The sequence below is a fragment of the Heloderma suspectum genome, chromosome 2 (assembly GCF_057233095.1).
Source record: "Heloderma suspectum isolate Gila_16-S chromosome 2, 16-S_ref, whole genome shotgun sequence".
NCBI lineage: Eukaryota > Metazoa > Chordata > Lepidosauria > Squamata > Helodermatidae > Heloderma > Heloderma suspectum.
In genome coordinates this window covers 100,245,160-100,262,527 of record NC_139459.1, presented here as the reverse complement: position 1 = coordinate 100,262,527, position 17,368 = coordinate 100,245,160, and the positions used below count along the sequence as shown (strand labels likewise).

General features: G+C 42.7%; 1 protein-coding gene across 2 annotated transcripts in view; it reads right to left on the bottom strand.

The window, feature by feature from the left end:
- The window catches only part of LOC146352539 (uncharacterized), a 62,097-nt gene that overhangs the window by 41,671 nt on the left and 3,058 nt on the right, over positions 1–17,368 (bottom strand). For both annotated transcript variants that reach the window (XM_084834291.1, XM_084834292.1), the window contains exon 2: positions 16,241–16,332. In XM_084834291.1, the coding sequence (XP_084690417.1) occupies positions 16,241–16,331 (91 nt within the window). In that variant the 5' untranslated portion in view covers position 16,332. The remainder of the gene's footprint in view (positions 1–16,240; positions 16,333–17,368) is intronic.

The following is a 17,368-nucleotide window of genomic DNA, read 5'->3' as shown; positions in this document are numbered from 1 at the left end:
TATGTTAAATGTTTTGTGGTGTTTGTTTTTTAGTTTAGTGCAATGCTTCTGCATGCAAGTCAACAGACACAAGGCTTCTGCTTGCAGCTTAGTGCTGGATTTGGGCTAGGAAGGGCTCTGAGGGGGCAATTTAAGTAGGCTGACCTTTGTTGCAACCTGAAGGGTGGTCTGTATGGGAGATTTTTGGCTGGAAATCCAAGCCAGTCTTGGCCCATCTCTAACCTACAATATTAAAAGTGGACAACATGGCCGGGCTGATTTGCGATCTGGCAATTATAAATTAATACTGAACTACATTACAGGTCTGTCATAAACCAGTCTCTCCTACAGGCCCCCCCCAGTTATGGAGATAATAAACCGTATTGGCTTTGGTAGGGTATTTTTAAAAAGTTTTAACTCCTCTCCCAAATTTATTTATATATAAGATTAGTCCCCCTATAGCTTAGAGCGCTCAGGGCAGCATACAAAAACACACACATACAATCCAAAATCCACATAAAACAACAACAGCATGACATCTTTTCACATGAAACAATTTTCACATGAAATAAGACCCGAGTGGGAAAGAGCATTAACTCCTTTCTTCGCTGCTATCTTTTGTTTGGAGATGGATATGCTTCTGTCCTGCCCAGCCTCTGCTATGCTAAAATCCTGTATTTCTCCTTTGGTTCCTATAGGCAGCTCACATTCTGTCCTGGCAGAGAAAAGAAATTACTTCAAAAAGGAAACAACCACTTTGATCTCCAGACAATTGGAATGTCTTTCTAACCTTTTCCTACGTCTATAGTTGACGTCTCCGGTCTGCATACAGGAAACGCTGCAGGAACCAAGGGATTTTGGGACTTGTAGTTCGTGAGGGCACATGCTGCATAGGAGACTGCACATCTCTCAAGCTACAAGGCTTAGATTTTTCTCATAAAAATCATACTCTCTGTTTTAGAGTAGGGATTGTACAAGCAGCTTACAGTTCAGACAGATAACCGTGCTTATCCGGTTTTCATACTGCTTCTGGTGGTCTATAGCACCCTTCCCAAGCTATTACAAGCTCTCAACTGCCCATATAAAAACACAGTTGCAGTGAAATACATTTGCTTGAGGATGTTCCTGAATGACCTACATTTAACTTCAATCCCTCCCCCCGCATGGTAATTGATTGATTGATTTAAAATATTTCTAGGCCACTTTTCATGACACAAGCCCTCCCAAGGCAGCTTACAACATTAAAACGCATATAATTTTAAAACATGGTACAATAATAAGGCAGCAAACATTAATAAAACAAGAGACACCAGCAATAAAACATTACTAAAAACCTGCAGTATAACTTCTGCTACAGAGCAGAACAGTTGAGTAAAACATAGGAGAAGACCAGAGTAAACAAGAAAGTCATCAGGGCCTTCCAAAAGCCTGCAAAGATTGGGCCTGACAGCCCCAGATGGCAACCCATTCTAGAAGTGTGGGGCCACTGCAGAAAAGGCCCCCTCTCATGTACTTGCCCACCTAACTGCCCTCAAAGGTGGGCAAGTGAGAAGGGCCTCTATTGCTGATCTTAAAGTATGGGTAGGCTGATATGGGTCAAGGTGGTAGGGATGGGCGGATCACTTACCCCGTTCCGGGTGGGGGGGTCCGGGGGGGAGGCGATCCGTTCCTCCTCCCCGGAATCCGTCCAGGCCGGCTCCGCTCCGCCTTGATCCTGTGGAGCCAGCCGCCAGCTCCGCTTGGCTGGCGAATGTCGATATGGCCAGCAGCCATTGCCGTGCTGTATTGCTGTAAGTCAGGCTCCGGATGCAAATGGCATAGTGGGCGCCATTTGCGGCTGTAAAGCTGGTAGATTAGCCTAAATGCAGCCATTTACTGCTGCATTTAGGCTAATCTACCAGCTTTACAGCCGCAAATGGCGCCCACTACGCCATTTGCGTCCCTGTTTTTAGATGTGATAGGCTACGCAAATATTTTTTTGCCCCTGTTTTTAGACACGTCCGGCTCTGCAAGATCAAGGCAGCGATGGATCCGGAAGGATTCCGCACGGAGGTGAGTGCTCCGTTCCGCCACAGGCCCCAATGGGACTCATTGGGGTCCGTGGCAGATTTCTCCCCCATCCCTACAAGGTGGTCCTTCAATTAATTTGGTCCCAAGCCATTTAAGGCTTTAAAGGTCAATACCACCACTTTAAATTGGGCTCAGAAACATACTGGTAACTAGTGCAGCTGGTGTACTATAGGTGTTATATGATCTGACTGCCTCCCCCATCAACACTTGGGCGGCCTCATTCCACACAAGCTGGTTTTCAGATCATCTTCAAAGGCAATGGGCTTGCAGCATGGGCCAGGGCCCAGTAAAATGCCCCAGAAAGTGCATCTATTTCTTCCTCTCCAGTTCACCCTGCCTATTGCTTGGGTCCTAGATGAGCAGACTGTATAATTCAGTCCTAGATGCGCAGACTGTATAACTACAGTATGCACTGTTGCATCATGGGCTGCTTCTAGTTCTAGGTATGTCAGGCAACTGGTGGGGCTGGGGAGTGACAGATAATAGTGCCCAATAAATGTTTGTCATTCTCTCGTCTCTTTTTCTCTGAGTACCATCAGTTGACTGCTTTTTCCATTGATGTACACATTAGTTTCCCTATATTATCCCACAAATATTCACTCACAGGCTTTCTCTCCCCATACCCAAAGTAATATTCTGTTGTTACTACATCATTTTGCATATAATTGGTTTTCAACTCTTCTGCATACTTTTCTAAACACATAGCTGTCTTGACCAGTCAGGTTCCTTAGCGCTGGGCAATAAGGTTGGCTAACATTGCCTAACATATTCTTCATTCTATCACTTTGAACTACTTCCAAATTCTTAGTTAGCTGTTGAGGTGTTTTTTGTTTTTGTTTTAAACACAGGCAGACACAAAACACCATACACGTTTAGGGCTGACTGCCTTCTTACCCCTGTGATAGTAAAAATAATTGAAGGCAAATTTATATACAAGGAGTGATATATGGATACAATTAACCGATAAAGCAGGAGAACAAGAGCATAGCAATTAGTACCTCCCATTATTACTCTCTATAATTTATTATGCTTATGTTATGTCTTTGCCCTTTGGCAGTGCTGTACTTTGTTCCAACTGATCAAATTAAAATTATACATGTTGAGGGAATAAATTGCAGAACTATTCTAGCTGTCCAAATTACCCTAACAATTATCTATGGTATATTGAGTGGGGGCAAAAGCTACTCATTCCACTAATTAGAATATTGCTCAAATTATGTTAGGAATTTCTTAGCATTTATAAAGGCATTAGGTGTTTAAAATCCACAGATAATTGACCTCCCATAATCCTGATCAAGTGACACAGAGGCTGCAATCCTATACCCACTTTCATTGGAGTAAGCTCCACTGAACTCAGTGGGGCTTACTTCTGAGTAGACACATATAGGACTGTGCTGTAATTTAATGTTTTCCTGTTACCGTTTGCTCTGAATTTAACAGGATTTTAAACATAAATAATGGATTTTAAGTACATTACTGACTTGTTGTTTTTTTTACTTCAGCTTGAAAAAAATGATCTTTGTGAATTCCAGTATGAACCAGACTGAACAACAACAACAACATACTTCATGTATCTTTAAAGTGGGGGAACTAGTGGGAGAGCTGTCTGTGGAGAGGGCGGCCCAGGAGGCCAGAGAGAAAGTTCTGGAAGTAAGAAGGCCTCTGTATGTTTGGCTGGAGTTTCAAGAAGAGAGGCCTAGTTTGTGTATCAGAAGAACAACAACAGATTCTGTATCTGGATCTAAACTGGATCTGTCTTTTCTGAAAAATAACCTGCCTGGCTGAGCAGCTGGAGCAGGCCAAAAAGCTGTATTGGTGGTAGATGTGGGATCAGAGTTTAGTAGGCAGTGGAGAAAATGGCTGAGTGATGCAGAGAAAGTAACCTCAGGAACTAAGGTAGGTAGAACAAGGTGCTGTTTTTATGCCTGAACCGTCAATACCTCACCGACTAATGTGCAGATCACAATGTAATCAATTGGATTTCACACTTTCCCAAGTGTTGCAACATAGCCCTCAGCTCAAAAAAAGTATCAAAATGAATTTTAAAATGCGTAGTTTGAGGAAAAGTACGTTCAGAACCCTACCTATTCAACCTGTACACAGAACACATCATGCGACTAGCTGGGCTTGATGAATCCAAAATCACTGGAAGAAACATTAACAATCTCAGATATGCAGATGATACCACTTTGATGGCTGAAAGCGAGGAGGAGCTGAGGAACTTCATGATGAAGGTGAAAGAAGAAATTGCAAAAGCTGGGTTGCGGTTAAACCTCAAAAAAACCAAGATTATGGCAACCAGCTTGATTGATAACTGGCAAATAGAGGGAGAAAACATGGAGGCAGTGACAGACTGTCTTTCTAGGCACAAAGATTACTGCAGATGCTGACTGCAGCCAGGAAATCAGAAGACGTTTACTTCTTGGGAGGAGAGCAATGACAAATCTTGATAAAATAGTGAAGAGCAGAGACATCACACTGACAACAAAGGTCCGCATAGTGAAAGCAATGGTATTCCCCGTAATAACCTATGGCTGCCTGAGCTGGACTATAACGAAGGCTGAACAAAGGAAGATAGATGCTTTTGAACTGTGGTGTTGGAGGAAAATTCTGAGAGTGCCTTGGCCTGCAAGAAGATCAAACCAGTCCATACTCCAGGAAATAAAGCCAGACTGCTCACTTGAGGGAGTGATATTAAAGGCAAAGCTGAAGTACTTTGGGTTTGGCCACATAAGAAGACAGCATACCCTGGAGAAGATGCTGATCTAGGGAAAGTGGAAGGCAAAAGGAAGAGGGGCCGACCAAGGGCAAGATGGATGGATGATATTCTGGAGGTGACGGACTCAACCTTGGGGGAGCTGCGGGTTGCGATGGCCGACAGGAAGCTCTGGCGTGGGCTGGTCCATGAATTCACGAAGAGTCGGAAGCAACTGAACGAATAAACAACAAAAACGTTCAGAAAGGAGTATTTTAAGGGAAAATACAGTCAGGAAACTGCAGAGCCATTCAACAACAGGTGATGCTCCTGTGACATGTGACAGCAATTACCTGAGCCCCCTGGAACTACCATACCCTGATCCTTGAGCAGGAGCTATTGCACCTGTTCCAACCGGTCACAGCAGTACTTGCAATTTCTCATCATGCGCTGTGCAGTCTCCCAACTTTAAGCATCCTTGGGGCTTTCTGGGGTTGAATTTCCTGTGGCAGCACAGAAAGTGGACAAGTAGGAGGGTGCTCTTGCACTCATGTTTTGTTTATGGGCTTCCCACAGACATCTGGCTATCCACTACGGGAAGAGAATGGTGGACTCGAGCAGATAGGCCGTTGGTTTTATCCAGCAGCGCTCTTCTCATGTTCTCATGTTCTTATGAAGGGGAAGATCTGGCCCCCTTAAAAGAGATCATGCCCAAAGTTTATAAAAATGACCACATTTCTTTCAGTTCCGCTGGTGTATTTGAAATCATCTGACAAAGTGATGTGATTGATTATGCAGATCAACGCTTTGTGTGGAATATGAAAGCAAGTGAAGAACAAGTTGCATATGCAATATGCAATTATTCCATACAGTAAAATAATTCAGGATTGCTTGTTAGCAGAATATGATTTGGAGGGTTTACAGCATAATTAATATAGCATAATTATTCTTTTTTTTAATTAAGCCAATTGTTGGCAAATGTAGACTAGCTACATTAAATATAGAATTCTCTATCTCTATAGAAATAGAAATAAAAAGTAATATCTTTCCTTCTCTTTTCACACTATGATATCCCAGTAGTAACCGAGAATTTCTTTATAAGGTATTCATCATGTATACTTAAGAATGTGTGTATATGACATTTCCCACCATAAATGTGGTTACATGTACTGGAATTGGGCTTGGCTATAGCTCCCCACCACCTATACACATAGTGGTACACAGAAACCTAAACTACAGAAACAAAAAGGGCTGCATTTAAAGACAATTTGTATTAAAGATACTTTCAAGCACCTTTGGGACTTTTGTCCCTTCATAGTATGTGAAGCAGCTTTGACTAATTGAAGCTGCAATCTTATACACACTTACCTGGAACTAAATCTCATAGAATTTAATGGATTTACTTCTGATTAGACATGTATAGGATTGCAATGTAAGAGCATCTACTGCCTGCTAAATAATGTTATCTGATTACCTCCAAAAGTCCAAATATTATCTTCCTTCATTACTGTTTTGTTTAGTTTCATGTTTTCCCTTGTTTAGAGCTTGGTTAGAGATCCATTCAGATTAATAAGAATACATCCTTAATGGGAGTTTTAGGTATGACTTAACTTGTACAGTCCTCTATATAAGTGCATTATTTCTCACCCACAATAAGACTTAAATTGATGACTACTTCTGTTTATTGAATACAGTTTAATAAGGCTGAACACATTATAGATGTATCGGTATGGTGCGTTCATTAATTAATCCAGATTACAAATGTAGCTTTCAAATTGGAATGTGATTACAGATTTGTTCCCTGTGAATGTGTGTCCAGTGCTGATGGCATTAAGGGGTATTTTATTCTGCAATGTAAAGTAAAAGGTTGGACTCGATGGTCTTGTAGGCCCCTTCCAACCCTGTGATTTTATGATTCTATGATACTAAGGATGGCGGAGAAATCCGCCACGGACTCCAATGAGGCCGGATTCCTTGGAATCTGGCCCCCCGGAGTCCGTGGCGGAACGGACTCCCCCCCCCGCCACCCCCCGCAATTCCCCCGGAATGGAACCTACTTGATGGTGGCTGGTCTGGGTCGCCATCTTCGTTCCGCAGCCATCTGCTGCCGGGCTGTGGAACAAAATGGCATCTGGCATAGGGGACGCCATTTGCGTCCCTGCTGTTGGCCATGATTGGCTACATAAATATTTAAGTATCCAATCACAGCCAATGGCAGGGACGCAAATGGTGTTCCCTACACTGGACGCCATTTGCGTCCGCAGACTGGCTGCGGCTGGAAGTCCGCCAGTGGCCAGAGCTGGCCAGCAGCTCCATGGACTCCCCGCGGAGCAGAGCCGGCCGGGGAGGATTCCGGGGAGAGGACCAGATCGCCTCCCCCTGCCTGTGGACCCCTCCATGGACCCCAGGTAAAGGGATCTGTACATATTGATACCACTGATATGTGTGCATTTTTTGACTCGATACTGGTAATGCATCTAAGATAATTTTTGAAACAAATTTTGTCAGTGATATTTACTTGATGTGTTATACTCACTAAATATCATCCAGGTATCACCTGTGATGGATTAACTGCAGTAACCTTGGCTGCTTCCATGCTATGGACCTTTAGTTCTGCTAGGGCATTGCTTTTCTACAGTCAGATGTAAGTGGAATTAAAACAGTGGCTCTACACAGCTTTTAGTGCTATATTATCTGGCAATGCCATGGCCAAGATCATTCTATAATGTTTACTCTGAAGAAAAGCAAAGGTCCCCTGCAACTTTAATTAGACATTTTCTCCCTCTAATTGTTCCCTATTCAGCGCTATTGGGGCATTACTGACAAATTTCTTAGTTTGTTTTCCCCACAATTGTGTTTTAAATAGTGCAATAATTCACCACCACCACCTGAGGCTCACTGGAACATTTTTCTGCCAGCTCCAGCACCATGAACCCTTGCTTTGTGGCTGATCCACTTTTCTGCTGACCTTGGGGCACCTGCTAGACTCTGCTCTTTGGACTGTGTTTATGTTAAGACCATTTACCCGTGTTTTGACCTCTGGACATGCCTCAGACCCTTTCCTTGGAATTTTTCTTCTTGATTTGTAATACTGTGCTCTTGCCCTTTGCCTGTTTCCTGACTTTGCCTGCTTTGAACTTATCTCTTGCTGAACTGATACAGCCATGCTTGCCTTTTTGTCTCTTTGCTGACTTATTGGATTTGCCCCATAGGTGGCCCCAGAGCTGAGCCTGACCCCGCCATAGCTAGACGACATGGTTCAAAAATAGACTGATCTGTATATCCCTAATATGGAGTGTCCCTGAAATATCTGAAAAGGGCAGCAAAATAGTAGGAGCTCCTTGCTCCTTTCACTTGGCTTTTGTCATGGGTCTGAGAGTTAAGAACACAACTGCTATGCTGGGTAGGGCTGGATAACTTAGTGGGAGGATGAGCCCCACCTTTTCTCTAAAGAGCTCAGACCAATGCTTTAGCTTTACAGACATCCTGTGAATTTGCAGCGGGTGTGGGGGGGAGAAGAATCATTTTGTTTGTTTGTTTGTTTGTTTATTTATTGAATTTCTTAATCGCCTATCTGGCCAGTTACCCGGCCACTCTGGGCAATGTACAGCAATACAACAGTTTTAAAACAATAAAATTCTACTTTAAAACATCATATTTCTAAAAATACTCTAACTCACCCCAAATGCCTGCCTGAACAACCACGTTTTTAATGCGTGGTGGAAGCTCATTAAAGAGGGGGCACAGCAGAGTTCCCTAGGGAGGGAGTTTCACATAGTGGGGGCCACCACAGAGAAGGCCGTCTCCCTCATCCTCACCAGCCTAACTGTCCTGGCTGATGGAACAGAGAGAAGGCCATCTGAGGCTGATCTTGTGAAGCGGCCTGTCTGGTGTTGCTGGAGGTGCTCCTTAAGGTAGGCTGGGCCGGAACCATATAGGGCTTTAAAGGTCAAAACCGACACCTTGAATTTGGCCCGGAAAACAACTGGTAACCAGTGCAACTCCAGCGGCTGCCTTTAATCAGGCGAGCCGCCATGTTCTGCACCAACTGCAGCTTCCGAACCATCTTCAAAGGTAACCCCACGTAGAGCGCATTACAGCAGTCTAGATGAGAGGAGACCAGGGAATGTACTATGGATGGGAGCAGATGGTCAGGAAGGTAGGGGCACAGCCGCCATATCAGATGGAGTTGATACAGCTCTGTCTGGCTCACAGCTGACATCTGAGACTCCATGGACATCTGGGAGTCTAAAATGACCTCCAGGCTGTGGACCTGGTCTTTCAAGGGTAGCCGTACCCCATTCAACACCAGGTCAACATCCCCCAACCTCCTCTTGTCTCCCACCAAAAGTACCTCGGTCTTGTCAGGGTTCAGCTTCAGCTTATTCCTCCCCATCCAGCCACTCACCATCTCCAGACATTTGGACAGGGATTCTACGGCCAACCTTGGTGAAGATTTAAATTCCGGCATCGTATCTTTTAGCCTTGTGATACATTCCATGGGGTTTTCTTGGCAAGACTACTGGAGTGGGTTGCCATTTCCTTCTCCAGTGGACCACATTTTGTCAGAACTCTCCACCATGACTTGTCCATCTTGGGTGGCCCTGCACGGCATAGCTTATGGCTTCACTGAGTTACGCAAGCCCCTTCGCCACAACAAGGCAGCGATCCATGAAGGGGGGCAGAAACTCTGATCAACTACTAATATGTTTGAATACAAAGGGACTCAAACATAGACTTTTAAGAGCAAACCACTCCAAGTCTTGGCCCCGGATGGGCAAATTTGGTTTCTCCCACATCTAAATTTTGTAAATCTTCACATTCTTTTTGTCCCAAATATGGAACTTCGTGAATGTTGGGCAATTCTGATCAAAACTGAACCATCTTCCGGCTGAACATCAGGAAAAACTTCCTGAGTGTCAGAGCAATACGGCAATGGAACCAATTACCTGGGGAGGTGGTGGGCTCTCCCACACTGGAGGCCTTTAAGACGAGGCTGGACAGCCATTTGTCAGGGATGCTCTGACTTGGATTCCTGCATTGAGCAGGGGGTTGGACTCGATGGCCTTGTAGGCCCCTTCCAACCCTACTATTCTATGATTCTATGATTCTATGAAAACTGAACTTAAATGAAATTCTAACCTATCCCATCCCTAGTCATTTGTAAAATAAATTGCCCAGTGAATTTCATAGTTAAGCACTTGGGGTTCCGATAACGAAGTCAACCACTGCAGTTATTGCACCACCACACTTTCCACATCTGTTTACCAGCAATGGCCAGGCAAAAGCCTTAAGGAAATTCGCAAGCAGCATATGATACTGATAATATTTGACCCCTGTTATTCATTCCTACATCTGGAAGTCTGAGATACTGTCTGAAATTAAGGCTAATATGCAAGCCACTGAGGGCAAGAACTCTTTGATTTTGTATTTTCTTGTTTTGGCATCTAAATGGTCACTTCCTTAATTGTGCATTTAATTGAAGTTTTGTTCTGCCATTTGCTTTTTTAATGAGTGGAAAAGTTAATACTTTGAGTAACTCTCTAGTAGTTAATTTAAAACTGGGTTGGCTTGATTGTGTCCAATGAATGCTAGTTATTTTAATAAATACTCAAAGCTGAAAGGACTGATTTTTTTTCAAACAAATTATTTCATTAAAAACATTTTTTCTCATATGTCTAAAGCAAGTGAAAAATCTTGCTGTACTCTTACCAACAATTTTTGCAAGAAGAAAATTTTGCTCAATTTTTCTTGACAAACAGGCAAACCACTTGTTCTGTACATACATTTCATCATTGTTAAGCCATCCTTTAAATGCAGCAGCTTGGTCTCAGAGCCAAGAGATACAGAGGAATGGATTGCGGCATTGCTTGGGGTTAAGAAGAATAAAAAGGAAGATGAACTGTGTTGCACAGCAAACAGTAGACTTTTGAAATATTTGTTAACATATTTCAGATTGAGGAGTGGCTTTAGCATGAAACCATTCCAGTAGGCGATATGGGCCAGATTGGTTCTTGAGATCGTCCCACTGAATAAACACCCTGAAATTGGCACCAAACCTCCTCATTCCAATATGGAAGCCATAAAGTTCATACAAGTATTGTAGTTCAGCAGTAGTTGTGCTTCTGTTTAAAATTTGTAAGAAAACCCTAGCTTCAGTTTTGGGAAGCAGAAGGTCAGGTGCTTAATCATTTACTGGTTTTTCTTGTTTCTCATATCTGTGCAGGTAGGGGCTGTGGTCAGCGTTCAATTTCTTCTGCACCAGCAAATTCACTCCCATTTAATATATGAACATCAGCTTTCTTTTCCACCCCCCTTTTTTGTTTTGCTCCTCTCTCACGATCTTCTCAAAGAGACGGTATGAGAGTAAAATCCAGAGTATTTTTATATATTTTCAAGCAGTGCCATTCAACCTTTATAAACAAGCGATCACATTTAAGTTATTTAACAAATAATGATTACGTAAGTCAACTTTGCCACTCCCGATAAGTCTCAGGTAATAATGCTGCTGAACAAACGGCTGACCTCAAATTAAAGAAAAAAGCTAGAGCAAATTTACCTTCTTCCACGGTGAACAAACAGCAGATCGGGGATAATGGAATTTCTTAGGTTAAAACAACAACAACAGCATGATGTGCAAGAATCTGACAAAGAGCGTGTTTAAAAATGCAGAATGGAAGAAGATATCATTTCCTGTGGAAATGCAGCAGTGCTTCTGATGGGGAATCAGGTTTCTGATCTGGCCAGCAGTCAAGCCATTAAGTTAAAAGGGCATAGCTGCACCCAATGGTTGTGCTGCACTCTGGGATTCCAAAGCCCAACATTCATTTGAGTGTCTGGGAAAACTCCAAACTTTCCCCAGCACCGAAACAAACATGGCAGTCCCTGCTTAAGGAGAGCTCCATAAGTACAACAGAGCCATGTGGAGCTCTGGATTACAAACTGCATCAGGACTCCTGACTGCCAGTATGGTGATGCCTATGCTCTCTTGCTATGGCCTTTTTGTAGCAATAGGAGTGGGAGAGATAATGCCAGTAGAATGGGAGAAGCCATCGGCAACATTGTTTCTGCCAGCGTAGAGACTAGGCTGACTGCAACTCACCCTATCAACAACGCAGAACTGGATAAGCATCAAGGGCTGATGTTGGGCTCAGTGTGTCCCACAAGTATGTGGTGTACATGGGTCATTTCATTTGGTAGGCTATTTGTACATCCAAATCCTGGCATGAATCAGTTTCACAAAGTGCAGCTTTCCATGTGCTAGTAGGGAGGAAAAATTACCTGCAAATATACTGGTTTTGAAACTACAGTTAGGCTGCAATCCTCTACTCACTTACCTGAGAGTGGACGCCATTAAACTGAATGGGGCTTGGTTCTGTGTAGACATAGGACTGCATTGCTAAAGTTATGAGATTCTTCCTAACGTGCTTGGCTGTCCCTCTTTTAAAAGCTTTTCAGGAGTTGGATTGACACTGCTGGTAGAACAGATCCCCATCCCCCCGTAGCCCCTTGGGCCCCTCAAATCTGCTCTGGAGGGGTGGAGGACACTCTAGAGCAGGAGGAAGTAGAGGAAGGAAGTCTTGTCACAAAAGTGGATGTCCACTTGTACAACGCTGGATAGCGCCCAAGATAATTATTTAAAATATTTCTTGGCCGCCTTTCAGGGCAGAAGCCCTCCCAAGGCAGCTTACAGCAATAAAATACATAAAAACAGTTAAATATTGAAAATAATAAAAACATAAAACACTAAAATAGCAATAAAAACAATAATAAAAGCCAACAATCAGCAACAACAATGGCAATAACAGCAGTCATATCAAGAGAAGGCCACGGTAAAATAATATGTTCTTCAAGGCCATTTAAAAAGCCTGCAATGACGGAGCATGGAGGACCTCCAATGGCAACTTGTTCCAAAAATGTGGGGCCACTGCAGAGAAGGCCCTCTCACGATTTCATATCTATGAAATCTCTAATGTGGAGAATCTCCCTGTGCTGCTGGGGATTGCTTTCTTCTGGCAGTACTGCAAGTGGATCATTTGGTAACCTGGATCTCCATGCTTTTTTCCTAGAGGCCTATGAATCAATCCAAATCAGCTTTTGCTATAAGTGCTTACAGAACCACAACTACGGTAGAACACATCCCAGGTAGAGAACTATTTTGCAGCAATAAGCCAGCCAGAAAAACCTGTAAGATGCATTCTTCATTTCTGTAGTAATCCTTAGATGTTATCTTGCCATGCTTAAACTACCAATCTCTATTGCAAGGAATTAGTTCTATTATTCATGGCTCATAGTGTGTAATACTTTACTAGTGCTTTTCATTAACCTGGAGGACAATGTTTCCATTTTTGACCATAAAACCATCATCAGACAACATGGATGCATCTCTTTATTAAAGTGGTAATTAATATAAATTATCCTTTTAAGTTAATGATCAGCTGCTTGCATGGTATCTGAAAGCACCTTTTCTGTGACTGGAAAGCTGCTACTTATCTCCACATTTTGTGGGCAATCTAACCTGGAATACTGGGGGTGGGGAGGTAAAACAAGAAGCCATGTTGTGTGAAATAGTAAATAATTTGGGCCGATTTGTGATGTCTGGGACTAACTTCAAATTCAGAAATACTAAAAACTTCTCAAATAGTCTTGTTAAGCATCAATCTAAAATTGGAGGCTACTTTCTATGGGTGTTGCCCAATGAAGGACAGCTAGTGCTACCAATAAAAAAGCATTGTGCTCATATTCTGTCTTTTCCTCTTTACTGTGGTCCTGATTCGACACTCCACACATTTAAAGTATCATTTAGCTTGCCCCCAAGCTCTGATTTGCCCATATCATCACATCACATTAGCAATAATCCTATCCCTTCCCAGTGAGTGGAACTTGAGGACAGAATTTCATCTTTACCTGGGAGTAAGTCTCACTGAACTCAGAGGACTTACTTCTGGGCAGATATGTTTAGGACTGTCCTGGTAGCCTCCCTTCCGGATGCTAGAGAATAGGAAGGTCTTTTTTATTTGCAGAAGTCCCATGGAATGATTGTTTGCTTTTTGCTTTTCCCTCTTTAGTTTCACAGCTTACACATGTGTATAATGGAAGCATACACAATAGGTATCTGTCTTGATTTCAACATAGTGAGTGAGCTGTGTAGACCTGGGCAGGCAATAACAAGAGTTCAGCTTACAGGGTTGCAAAGCTGAGCTGGGAAAGGGAGTGCTGGAATTTGTAGCTGACAAAGAAAGAAGAAAATGTTTTACCCACGAGGAGGAGGAGGAAGCCGAAGGAGTGCCTCTGAGTCATAGAAGCCACTCCTGGTCAGGGCTAAGCTTAAAGGCACACAGACTTTTCCTAAGCAGAGAGGGGAGTTTTCCCCATTCTCATGATATTAGCTATACTCATCTCCATCCACGTTAGTAGCTGCCACCAGGCAAATCTTATTATTTATTTCCAGTTACGGAACTGAATGAACCAGAGAATTAGGGCCAGAGTTAGCCCTCCTAGGGCTTCAAGAAATTACTGGAAAATCTGTGATTTCCTCATAACCAACAGAAACCTCCACAACCCTGTCACTGAGCTCAATTATCTCTGCATGAATGAATTATTAGTATTAGAGACAAATAAGGTGAGTAAAAGCAGTTCTTTCCACAGGGAAAGAACCTGCATACAACAAACAACTTCCTTAAATAAGGAAGATCCATACAAAAAAAGGATAGATCCATGGATGATTTTATGCAGGCTGCATGAAATTTGCATATAATGGAAAACTGATTACAAATACCTTGAACTAAATGACTGGTGTGTGTTTTGCTTCAATAAGCATGAACAATGTGAATACACAAGCAACCTTGAATAAATGCTCCACCTTTTTGTTACTCACTGACTCTGAGTTTGGCACGGTGCTTAAAGGGGATGAGGGGGTATCGTAAAATGCAAGGAGCTTGAAAAAAGAACACCCTTTAAAGCTGCAATCCTTTGAATACTTTCTTGGGAGTAAACCCCAATGAACATCATGGGACTTTCAAGTATACATGTATTTGTACTAGGATTGTGCTGTACGTCAGCTGCGTCCATGGGCATTTGAAGACAGCATCCAGCCCTACCTATAGATCTGTGGTCAAACCAACCTGGTGCTCTCCAGATAGACTACAACTCTCATGCTGGCAGGGGGGCATACTGAGAGTCTGCCAGGTTGGGGAAGGCTGGGCCAAACAGAACATGGACCACATTATTAGCCCTTGTGTGATTTTTATAAATTAATAGCAGCTTGGAAGGGGAAGAACTGGAGTGGGACAGAGGCGGGGGGGGGGAATCTGCCTTTGCCCTTTGCCCCTGCCCTTTGCCCCTGCCATAGTCCCAATCCAAATCAGCCATCACCACCCTCCCATGCCTGCTATTTGCCCTGGGAAGAAAGCTTCCATTGGCAGTTCCCCAGGGCTGATGCTTTTGTCTGTCCCTCCCCTCTAGACTGAACAAGCTGAACAGTCTGTGTTAAGCTGAAAGCACTCGAACTTGGTGTTTATGGCCATAGTAGAGGTGGGTGTTGTTTTTTCCAGGAACACTTTATAGTTCAGCCCTGTACGCCTCTTTTCAGAAGTAAGTGCTATTGAATCCATTCATTCTCCGTTTTATACCTTCACTCTGTAAACATTCATTTTTTTTAATAGAAAGTACTAAAACGACAAAGGAATGGGGCAGTGTTTCTTTATCTTTTCAAAAGATATTTGCTGTTGCTCTCTACAATCTTTTTTTAAGGGTGGGGATTTCTGATTCCTTGAAGCATTTCTGATTCCCTGAAGTTTGAGTAATCACTTCAGATCTACTACATAAATAGATGCAATCAGACTGAACATTAAAAATATACTATTATCTACTTAATTGTTCTTTGGAAACCGTTCAGTCATGTGTTATGCCTTCTCTGAGAGGCAGTGCTGTTCAATTATTCCTAACCAGGGATTATAGGTTAGTAACAATACAGTGTATTTTTTTAACTAAGAGATTTTCTGTCATGTATCAGTTCAATGTTTGCCTGTCTTTTTGCTTTTCAGTTCTAAAACATTTTTTTTTAAACAGAGCGTCCTCTTTTGGGGACTGGTAGCTATTCAGTCCCAGCTCCTTCATTCTTTCTCTACCACATTCCTCGCAATGCATGAGGCTTTAACACTGAGCAGGGGGTTGGACTCGATGGTCTTGTAGGCCCCTTCCAACCCTACTATTCTATGATTCTATGTAATGGTTTTACAGTGCAGTCCTATGCAAGTTTATTCACTTCTTTGTTACTTCTAGTGATGCCGCCAAAATTTATAATTGGCTTATTGGTCAAAATGTATCCATCTGTAATGCTCACCTTTGAAGTGAGCTTGGATTGATGTATTATAAATTTGCCATTAAGTTTGGAATTCATTGTGAGTTTCAGGGTATGCACAGTAAAATAGTACACAGATTCCCCCACCCCCAAATTTTCAGTTGTCCTACCACCTAGACGACCCCAAATCATACCTGAAGAAATCTCCTTAGCTGCTTCCCTTGCTGTTGCCTCTGCCACAGTCTTGGCTACGAGGAGGATGACTCTGGGGGGGTCCATCTTCATACTGGTGACCAGTGATGATGAGTAAACATCACATGACATCATCATGCAGGCAGGCCACATAGAAACAATCAGAAAGGGGGCACATAACTGGTGATGAATGATGTTGCACTATGCGATTCCAAACTACAACTCCCAAGATTAGGCATATTGGAGAAATCCATCTGGGAGGTGGAGTTCGCTGAGCTTTCAGCAGCTCACCTTTTTTTTCGTAAATAGCAATTCACGCAAATTGCAGCTGCAATTTGTTCAATTTTCTGCCACAAATTGCATAATTTGCACAAATTTCAGCCATGATTTGCATAAATTTCAGCTGTAAATTGGGTGATTTGTACAAATCATGGCCAAACATTTTGCAAATTATGCAAATTGTAGCAGCAATGTGCACAAGTTGCTATATATGGGGAGGGGAACAAGCCGAGCCAAGGGCGCTGGGGGGAATCTGATGAGCCCCCAAAGGGCCAGATTTCCCCACAATGGACATTCCTAAGCACGACATATCTTAAGCATGTGCAAAAACTCATATATATAGAATGAAATTTCATATTAAAAGAGAACTCTAGTCTGAACTCGCAATGGACAAATGTGCTGCTTTCCAAGTAGATTACAAACTAACTTGGGGTTAATTTGCCCATCACTACTTACATCCAAGTGGGCATCCAAGTCTGTAGTCTCTAAACCATAATACTCTGTTGAATCAAACACACCTATTTAAAGTTATTTTTAAAAAAAGAAGTTACACTACTCACACATATAGGAAGAGCTGTACTTCCTTTTGTAAAAATGGGGAAGGGCAGGAAAAAGTAACCCTTTTTCTATAAAGAACTTGATCCAGTGTGATCCTTATATGCAGCAGTGGGTTGTGCTATGTGCCTGCAGTTATGCAAGGGGTCCCCTCTTCTCCCTTGTCAGCAGACACATGATTGACTAAGCATCGCTTGAGAACAATTTGTGTAAAAATGAAGCCTTGGGTTAGACATGATGTTAGGGCATCTTGCAAGGGCTGGTGGCAGGAGTACATGATTTCGACAGGGCCTTCT